At 38.8% G+C, this 10,458-nt stretch overlaps 1 protein-coding gene across 2 annotated transcripts in view; it reads left to right on the forward strand.

The window, feature by feature from the left end:
* Window positions 1-9,518, forward strand: part of LOC125039708 (sterol regulatory element-binding protein 1-like) — a 14,592-nt gene extending 5,074 nt beyond the window's left edge. The window contains exons 3-15 of one of the 2 annotated variants that reach the window (XM_047633921.1): window positions 1-137; window positions 1,108-1,350; window positions 1,570-1,777; window positions 2,144-2,325; window positions 2,591-2,772; window positions 2,963-3,126; window positions 3,640-3,919; window positions 4,264-4,444; window positions 4,864-5,021; window positions 5,774-5,897; window positions 7,530-7,694; window positions 7,896-8,031; window positions 8,850-9,518. The exon at window positions 1-137 is cut by the window's left edge and continues 586 nt beyond it. In XM_047633921.1, coding sequence (XP_047489877.1) covers window positions 1-137; window positions 1,108-1,350; window positions 1,570-1,777; window positions 2,144-2,325; window positions 2,591-2,772; window positions 2,963-3,126; window positions 3,640-3,919; window positions 4,264-4,444; window positions 4,864-5,021; window positions 5,774-5,897; window positions 7,530-7,694; window positions 7,896-8,031; window positions 8,850-9,070 — 2,381 coding nt within the window. In that variant the 3' untranslated portion in view covers window positions 9,071-9,518. The remainder of the gene's footprint in view (window positions 138-1,107; window positions 1,351-1,569; window positions 1,778-2,143; window positions 2,326-2,590; window positions 2,773-2,962; window positions 3,127-3,639; window positions 3,920-4,263; window positions 4,445-4,863; window positions 5,022-5,773; window positions 5,898-7,529; window positions 7,695-7,895; window positions 8,032-8,849) is intronic. The other variant, XM_047633932.1, reaches the window with a different exon arrangement.
* Window positions 9,519-10,458: the final 940 nt, after the last annotated feature.

The following is a 10,458-nucleotide window of genomic DNA, read 5'->3' on the forward strand; positions in this document are numbered from 1 at the left end:
CTGGAGTCAAGCCTATGATTGTGCCACAGAAAGGTGAAAAACGCAACTCCCACAACGCCATTGAGAAGCGTTACAGATGCTCCATTAATGACAAGATCCTAGAGCTCAAGAACCTCGTGGCTGGAGAGGAGGCCAAGGTGAGTGTAACATAACAAGTTCAATTAGTTAGGAAGTGTATATGTTTACCAAGATGTTATTTTTGATGAATGTTATGTAAGTGTGTGTGTTTAAATAGGTGTGATTCAATGATTTTATTGGAATAGTAAACAATATTTGGTGACGTGTGTGTTTGACAGGATGTTTTTGATAGTGTTGGTATAATTGACATGTTATTGTTTAGGGTGTGTGTTTGACTAGGTATTATTTGGCATGTATTTAATAGATGGTGTATATTTGTTGGGTGAGATTTGTTTTATGAAATGCATGATAGGCAGGCTGTATGTGACAAGTTGAATAAGTTGATAAATTGTAGATGCCATTGTTAATAATTTTTATTGTTGAAAGAAATAAGAAAGTGGTAGTATTGGTAATAATTTAATAGATGTAGTACAAGCAATAGTAGTAGTAATAGTATTAGTAGCAGCATTTGTTAGATAAAAATAGAGGGGCTCAGGATACTTAACTTGGCATGAAAATGAGTTGTCAAGGATACATACATTGGTTCAGGTTTGGCTCCCTGCCAGAACAGCAACAGAAATGCCACATGTTTCATTCACTATTTTTACCTTTGTCCTGTCGATTTGATTTAAAACTAGTTCTGGTAGGGCATGGTTATACTAAAATTTTGGTTTTATAGAGATCATTAAAATTGCAAGTTTTGAAATGTGTATGCAAATGCTGAGTCATAGATGCAATGATGTAGAGCTGCTAATTTATCCAAAGGAAAGCTTGAAAAAAATGTATTGAGCATTTCTACTCTTGTTATTTTGTCCTCTCCAGTTATGCACCCACTGTGTGAAAACATTTGTTGTTCACTTTATTATTATTACAATTATTAATATTATTATTTTATCCAAACCCAATTAATTAGTGTCTCATATTTGATTGTGCAGTTTTTATTATGATTGTTGTAGTATAAGTTTTTTTCCTTTCTTTTTCTCTTCACAGCTCCACAAGTCCCAGATTCTGAAGAAGGCCATCGACTACATCCGCTACCTGCAGTCCCAGAACACCAGGTTGCGCACAGAGCTCAACACATACCGCATGCGTGACGGCAACCAGAAAATCACCGACCTGCTTGGGCCCTATACTCCACCTCCCTCAGACAGCTCTTCACCCGCACGCTCGCCTCTCTCAGATAGCTCTCTGCCTCCATCACCCTCCACGACAAAACTGGAAGTAAAGGAAGAGGTACTTTTTAAAATTTCTGGATATGGGAAAGGGGAGATTTATATGGATCTTGGTTAGATTTGTCAGGTGTGGTTGCCCTTTAGAGGTTCTCAAATAACATTGAAGTTGATTTATTAATTAAGCTAGATTAATTAATTTGTAGGTAATTGTTCCCAGTTTGTTGTTTCCTTTATTCAAGTTGTCTTCACCCCTCAAACTAATATTCTCATTGTTTTGCAGCCGATTCCCTCACCCAGAAGCAGCCCCTCCTACATTCCCATGGCACGCTCCATGGCAGATGGCTCACGCATGATGCTGTGCATGATGATGCTGGCAGTGTTGGCCTTCAACCCCATGAGCTTCATCTCGAAACGACGCATGCCTGCCTTTGACTCCTTTGGGGAAGTCCCCGGAAGGACCATTCTCCGCGACATTGAATCAGATGAAGGTAAAGAGGCTTCTGTGGTTTCTTTTTAGCTTTTGTTCTTAAGATTGGGTTTCCATAAAGTGATACTGACATATATATCTAGAAGTTTGCTCTTTGGTTATAGGTTAGCTGCAGTTTAACCAAATTCTGCTTAATTGGTTTATGTTTTTAGAGAAGTCAACTTTTAAGTTTATAAAAAGGTCACTTGGATCTAAGCTACAAAATGAAATGCCTGGACATGAAATATGGACATTGATGTAGTGATTCAGTTACCTTTAGTTATCTTACAAGCAAGAGTAATTTTTTAGTTTAAATATTTTACTGGTATTGATTGTGTGAACTTTATTTACTTATCTCTTATTAATAATTTTTTTTTTTTTTTTTCAGGCACATTTTCATTCCAACACATTATGTACTCCTCCTTGATGGTTTGGCTGGTTAACTTTGTCATCATCAGTGTGTTCCTAGTGCGCATCTTCGTGTATGGGGAACCCATAATGAGGAGAAAATCTGCAGTGTCTGAGAGCTTCTGGCGACACCGTAAACAGGCTGACCTCTGCATGGCTAAGGTATCCCTCCCCCCCATATATATGTGTGTGTGTGTGTGTGTGTGTGTGTGTGTGTGTGTGTGTGTGTGTGTGTGTGTGTGTGTGTGTGTGTGTGTGTGTGTGTGTGTGTGTGTGAGTGTGTGAGTGTGTGAGTGTGTGAGTGTGTGTGTAAGTAAAACCAGTTTTGTGAATGCTTTTTTGTATGTGCTGTAATGTAAGTTACATGGAAAATTATGATAATTTGCAAAGTTTAAAGATAAAGTGACAGATGTTTTCCATTGTACAGGGGAATTACAACAATGCATGCCACCAATACAGCATGGCTCTGAGTGCAATTGGCAGGCCCTTGCCAAGCACGGTCTTTGAGAAAGTATGCTCCGTCATGTGGCAGATCACACGGCAGATCCTCCAACGCCTGTACCTGGGGCGCTGGCTGGCCAAGCATGCTGGCGGAATCTTCCTCGAACAGTAAGTTATAAATTCTTGAGATTAAAGGATACATATTTTGATTGCTTTTGATAAAAGAGATTTTTAAAATGCCTTCAGAGACTAAGTAAAATTATCGGTTTTGTGTATATTGTTAATCCAAATGTAAGATAAATAGAAGAGGAATTATAAATGTGAACAAAACAATCAAATGTCTATTTGTGGTAAATAGCTCAATCCGGGATGAGATCCAGGAATGTGTCCGTGAGTGCTCGTACGTGTACCACCTCCTGCACAAATTGCACCTCATGGGACACACACAAGATTCTTCGCACCTGCTGGGTCTCTACCTGGCTCTGACATCGATCAACCTGGGCGAGTGCGGGGGTGTTGCAGGTAAGGTCCTTCCTTGTCTTTGGCCTTCGAAATGTGATTTGTACTGATTTTGTTATTAGGACATAGAAATCAGATAGAATGGAAGATTATATGTTGCTAGGTTGGCTTTAGGTCAATATAAATTTTGGTTGTGTTTTTTAAGGGTTTTTTCTGAGAAAGGGCAAAATTGACAAGTAGCACTTTGGATAATGTCCCTCTCAAAAACAGGCATTTAAGGTATCACAGGGGTTTGTTTGGTAACAATGTTTTTTTTCCCCCACTTCCCTTCACTTCATTTCATCGGAGGAGATTTAAAAAAAAAAAAAAATAATTATGGGTAGGGAATTGGGCATGTCGATGTTCCACACCAATAGTCCAATTTAAATTGTTTGTTGGGTATGAAAAAACTATGTGATGCCTTCATGGCATGGTTCACTTAAGAGAATATGTCATTGCGTAGTCCCATTACAGTTATAGGTGATATTAGAGAAGTCTATCAGAATAACCAACTTCCCTCCCCCCTCCTTTTCTCAGAGGGAGAGATGGCCGAGATGTTGGTAATGGCCGCCCTGCGTGCCAAGGAGTCCCTTCCAGAGCGCTGGCGCCTCTACTCTCGCATGTTTCTGGCGCAGGCAAAGAGGAAGAGCCACAAGGAGAGCCATGGCAACAACAACTCCCTCCAGTGGCTCTTTACACCATCTGGCAACCGTTTCTTTGTCTCCCACAAGTGGTCATATAATGCACATCGGGTCTCCATGTTCAGCCAGCTCACGGACAAGGCTGACCCCATGGCTTATCTCCTTGTTCTTTATCGGTAAGAGACACTCAGGGTTTTGAGTGGGTGTGTCAGTAATGTCGGTTCAAGGTACATTTTTTTGTTAAGTTTTGTCTGTCATTTCAGATCAGCTATTTGAGAACTTTTTTTTTTTTTTTTTTTAAGTTTGTTCTCCTAAAAAGCCTGAATGTTTAAGAATTATAAGTAGCTATTTAATAATATGAATAAAATAAATAAATGATAATAGTAAATAGATAAATAAATAAACATATAGACAGTGTCACACATAACATTGCCAGTCATCTTAAAGTATTCTTCTAGTCAGTGACATCTGAATAGATAATTTTATAAAAACTTTCTAACTCCACATTCAACCCTTTCAGAGAGCACTTGCTAGAACGGGCCATCTCCACTCTCATGAACCCCGGCAACCGAGCGGATGACGTGTGTGAAGAGAATGCTCATAGACGCACCAAAACCTCAGATGTGCTCGAGTACATCCACCAGCTCAATGAGACTTATAGCGGGCCTGGCACTTCGTTTGGCCTCTCGCTGCGAGATGAGGTGAGCCAAAGGGGCTGTTTGTGTTTTCCTCTTGTTTTCATTGTTTTTTTTCTTGATTCTTGTTTTTTTTCTTGGGTTGTAGTTTCTATTTTCTTTTAGGTAGGATGGGGGCAGCTTCCTTTTCCGTATTGACTTTTGATATCTGTTTGTATTTTTTCTCCACATTTTGTTCGGCATTATTAGGTAACCCTTATTCCCCAATCCTCTTGTGTGAATGTTGTGCTTTTATATTCATCATTTTCTTGCTACAGTTAGGTTGGGTGGGAAATCGGCTCCTCTAATATCAGATCCTTACTATTTTCTCTCTCTAAAAAGGATTATCCTTAGTTTAACTTGAAAGGTTTTTGAGATTTAGACAGGTATTATAAGCCAGGCTTTCTCCTTTGAGATTTATATGCAAAACGTAACTCATTTTTCAGGTTTCCTCGTGGTGGGGAGCTTTCTGTGGTGTCGTGGCCCACTGGCTGCTGGGCGAGGACGAGCAGGCTGAGGCCCTTTTCTCGACCCTGGAGAACGTCCCTGAGGTGCTCAAGGTATCTGATGACCCCCTGCCGATGGCTGTTCTGTATGCTGTCAGGTGAGTTGGAATCGGGAATTACTGGGGAAGGCCCTTGTATTGGGGAGAGAAGATTGTCTTTTTTCTTTTCTTGTTTTAAAGTTTCAAATAATAGACTTTATTATGGGATTGGCACCAAGTGTATGTCCTGTCTATAGTAGTTCTGTTTTGTCAATTTTGTTCACACATAGATGGCTTCGTAAAGACTGTCACCAGAATCTGTTACTAGGCCTACTGAACCTCACCTGTTTATCCCTTCCCTTTGAATTTTTAAGGAGGAAAGTTTCAATTTTTTTTTTCTTATATTGTTGTTGTTGTTGTTGTTGTTGTTATTAATTATTATTATTAATTATTATTATTATTGTCATCATCATTAATAGTCATAATCGTAGTTGTAGTAGTTGTAGTAGTGTAGTCGTCTTCATCATCAGTAATATAGTATCATCATTTCAACATAGTAATGCAAACAACAATAAAAATGAAAACTTGTCTTTCCTAAACTTCATGGAATACTGTTAATTGGTGTAGCCTAGGAATTGGTGACTAAGAACTTGCAAAGCTGTTCCTTTATAAACTAAAATTGGAGGGGACAGGTTATCTAGATTTACACCTTTAATTTTCTATAATGGATATTTATAATTGGGTAATTTGTCATAAATCTTGATGAAGCATGATTTCTCAGCCTGTTTATTCATTATTTATTTAATCACTTATTTGTTTATTGTGATTTGCAAAAGCATTTGCCATTTTATTCATAACAAACTCTTTAACAGGGCTCGGCGCCAGCTAGGCCACAGCTCTCCCTCATCAACCCTGAGACTGTGCGAGAGAGCGGGATCAGCACTGAGCGATTCTATCCACCAAGCCACGTACAAACACTCTAGTTCCATGATTCAGGTAAGGCAACTGCATTCCATTTGAATGTAAAATTGTGATTCTGTGTTGGGTATTTGTTGTTTTAGTCATGTAGCTTGTTGAATGAAATGTATATACCTCTTTGGTAAAGTTATTGGAAGCCATATGTAAAGTTTGCCATAACCAGACTTCAGGTAAGTTGATTATGAGTGAGAAAGGAACAAGGAAGGGAATTGTATTGTGTTGTTGGGAAGAGTTTTTTTTTTTTTTTTTTTTTTTAATTTGTCGGAGATCTAAGGGAGTAAACCAGTAATTAAGATAGAGTAATATTAAGTAGTAAAAATCACAAGATAATTATAATATGTATTAAGGACAGTGAACATATTGAACAGATAAAAAAAACAAAAGGTAAGATTTTCTTCAGTCCAGCAGCCTTTCCCTTTGTGAAAGTGAGTGAATCTCCCAGCGCATTTGTTCCTTGAAGCCACTTGCGAGGATGCATTGTAGTTGCATTGCAGAGTGTTTAATCTTGCAGTGCTCCTGCATTGCGCTCCTTGAGGGCTGGCACCTTCATCTGAAAGAGGAGAAAGGCATTGTTTTCTGGTAGAGAGGATACAATTTTTGTTGGGATATTCTAAAACATTTTTAGGTAATTTACTCTACACTGTCTGTAGCACTGGGTAGATTTGAGTGTGTGTGTGTGTGTGTGTGTGTGTGTGTGTGTGTGTGTGTGTGTGTGTGTGTGTGTGTGTGTGTGTGTGTGTGTGTGTGTGTGTGTGTGTGTGTGTGTGTGTGTGTTGGTAATTAAAATATTCAGAAGAAATGTTTAGAATGAAATTATTATTGCTCACTCTAGATCTTATTTTTAATTTTTTTTTTTTTATTGAAAATGTTTCTTACTTTTTTTTTTTTCTTGTATGATAGTGCATCAAAGATATCTTTTATGGCCATATCTGTTGTTATAATGAGACTGTCACAAACAAATCAGAAGTTCTTAACATGATAACAGTAGAAGTTCTCCATTTGATATCTTTTACTGTTAGAATCCCCCTGATTTTTTAAATGCATGTTTTTTTTTCATTTTGTGTCCTTTATCTGTCTGTGCTACATGGATTATTAACCTAATTGCGACGGGCATGTCACATGTCCGTGCTGTGCCCACTGTGAGTTTACTTGTTTAATTGTTTTTGCACATAGATGGCTACACTTGTATAAGTCACCAATGAGCCAATTACGAGTACTGCCTGTGCCCGTTCACCCTTTTCTTTAATGTTCGAAAATATTTTACGTTATATTATTTTGCTATTACTAATGTTTATAACATTATAGTAATTATTATAGTTATGAGAAAGATAACACCATCGATATTCATAGTGCTAGTAAAAAATACATTTTCCTGCCAATTCAAGGAAAGGTGAAATCAGGTAAGGCAGAGCCATCTATGTGTAGAGACATTTCACACACGCTCACACGCACACGCACACACACACACACACACACACACACACACACACACACACACACACACACACACACACACACACACACACACACACACACACACACACACACACACACAATGAGCACACCATTTTCCCCATTTTTTATTAACTACTATGGTTTAAGTAATATTACAAATGAAACTTCTAAGCTCTTCTTTTCCTTCCCCTTCAGAGTGTCCAGCTTATAGTAGTGGACTGGCTCCTGGGCGTGCGGACAGTGGTGTGGGAAGAGGAGTCCACCACTGACTGTGACACACTCAGTGTTGCTCCAGCGCACATGTTGCAAGGATTCCAGCATGATTTGGCCCTGCTGAGGAAGCTGGTGCAACACATACCGGTAAGGCTTGTGCCCAGTTTTTTACAGTTTGATTGGAAGAATGGGTGAAAATGTAGAGTTGGTTTTAGTTGAAATGGAAGAGTTCAGTTCTTTCAGTGTTGGTTGGGACATTGAAATATTGAATTCTTCATTAGCCCCATTTCAGAAATCAGTATTTTGTCCATTAGTGAAAGTAATCCATGTTATTTTTCACCTTTTTAGGGAGTTTTAGCAAGAGTTTTCCTGCATGAAGCCACACTGCGCATGATGGCAGGAGCATCACCTGCAAGAACTCAACAGCTTCTGGACCGGTCGCTGCGGCACAGATACAACAAGCCCTCGGTCATCTGCGGAAAGGGTGAGTCACAGGTTAGGGTTCGTTTTTATTAGGTTGGTGCCATAAATCATTGTCATTGGTCGTTGTCACTTATTAACTCCTTGGATCTGGTTGCTTTACTTCGACCAAAATACAGGCATCAGGCTTAAGGGAGTGGCCATTGTGCTGGGTGTGTGGCTTGTAGGGCTGGGCGCACATGAACACTTGTGTGCGGTAACAAGACTCTATGCCTCCCCTTTGCACAGTTATTTTCTGTTTTTATGCATAGGCATTTTTAGCTTTTTTGCTATTTTCCAATGTCCATATTTGTCATTTGAATTGCTTTATCCAGATAGTAATAGACTGTTTTCCTCATGGAGACTCCATATCATCTGACTAGGTAGTTCATAACTCTGCTATTTTTCATTTTTCATTTTTTTTTAAATATTCAATTTTCTGTAATACAACCTGCACTGCCGGTCATGGCGACAAGGAATAGGATGCTGAGTGGTGTCCTCCCTGCAGCTGGCAATCCTCCAGTCATGGCTTACGAACATTACATTCCACATTCATGCATTGATGGGAATAATGGAACAATGCATTTATTCACATGCATCTTTACATTTCCATTCCCCCATACATTAAGGTCTTGGTCAGATAACAAGAAAGTATATCCTTTATTAATGACATGGGACATTTTACGCTTCTGAGTACTTAACCATTTTTCAAACCATTCCCTACTGCTGTACGAAAAGTAAAGCGTATCAGAATAGCCACAAGAAGAGTGTTGATTCCATGGTTATTTTCAGTATGTGTTTTCATGCCTTATTGTTCTCACACGAACCTTTCTCCCCCCACAGAGAAAAAGCTTGGCAAAATTGCTGGCGAGCGGGAACACGCCACAGCCCTCATGCTGGCCTGCCGACACCTCCCATCCCAGCTGCTGGCCTCCCCTGGCGAGCGTGCAGGCATGCTTGCCGAAGCTGCCAAGACCCTGGAGAAGATCGGTGACAAGAGAAGGCTTCAAGACTGTTACACCCTAATGAAGAGTCTGGGGACAGGGGTCTCGTCCTACTGCTAGGGGCTGATAGTTTCTTTCGTTGATTTCTTTTGTTGTGTTTTCTATTTTTTCATATATATTTTTTCTTTTCCTAATGATATTATTTTGGGTATGAGTAATGGTTGGGTGGGTGGGGTTGGGGTGGGGGGGTTCAGCATAAATAGGTTTTATTTTTCTTTCGGTAAGGGGGGGAGGGAATTGGGGCAGGTTGGGAGATTAGCATTATTATTTGTCTGCGTACAATGGCGATTGTTTTATGTTAAGTTATTCTCTTATTTAAAGTGAGAAAAAGAGAGTCCGCGTGTGTTCGTCCGAGGGTTCATAACTTCGGGGTCAAATATGTATCGACAAATTATTTTTCATAATTTAGGGCCAAAGATATAATAATTTCCTATTTTGGATTTTTTGTACCTGTTTTACATATAATGTATGTATATAATGAGTATAAATAGATATTTTGATTGTGATATCAGAATGTGTTCCCTATCCTCCTATCCTCCTGGCATAAGTGTGAAAAAGTAAGAAAATAGGAAACTGAGAAAGTTTGCTGAAGAGAAAGTGAAATAAAAGATAAAAAGTGCATCCATCTAAGACATTTCCACCTAGTAAATATGTGATGACCAGGTCTTGTTTACCAATTCAATTGTAAATGATTTCTGTTTTAAGTATTGATTTATTATTTGAGATGGTTCACAATCAATATTTTGTAATTACAGAATTGTTTGTCAACTATCATTGTATGGGTGAAAAGAGTTATAATCTTGCTTGATAAACAAGTTTTAAAAGTAAAAAAAAAAAAATTAAAACCCTATTTCTTTATATAAAAAAAATTACTAGCAAGAAATTTACTGAAGAGACTCTTGCTACACTTTTCCATCTGTTCTTTACTGTAAAGTGTGTATAATCATCAGATTTTTACCCTAATTCTAAAGCCTGGTAATAAGCATTGTCTTGGAAATCTCGGTAATTTAGACCTGTCTTTCATACTGATACTTAGTTCAGCTGGACTGTTCCCCTGATATTTAAGTGTTCCAACCATATGATTACAGAAAGATTTAAAAGATTTTCCGCAATATTCCTCGTCCTTCCAGCATAAGACTGGCTGTCCACACAAGGGCTGAAATAGGCTTCTAGTAAGCCAACTGGGGTCCTTTGTGGTCTTTTTACATGTGAGGTTCATGATATAATGCAAGAATAGATCCATAGATGCAAAATCTAAAAGCAGCTGTGTAGATTCCTAGAGCTTTGCTACAAAGTCCCAACATTTTGAGAACTGGGCTTAGCTGATGAATTTACCTCCCATCCTAAGTTTGGCTGCGATTTGACAGCAGTGGCAGACAGAGCTATTTTTATGCTTGCTAGCAGTATATTTATGAGGTCAAAGAACACTGGTATGATAAGAAGTAGCA

The sequence above is a fragment of the Penaeus chinensis genome, chromosome 3 (assembly GCF_019202785.1).
Source record: "Penaeus chinensis breed Huanghai No. 1 chromosome 3, ASM1920278v2, whole genome shotgun sequence".
Lineage (NCBI taxonomy): Eukaryota > Metazoa > Arthropoda > Malacostraca > Decapoda > Penaeidae > Penaeus > Penaeus chinensis.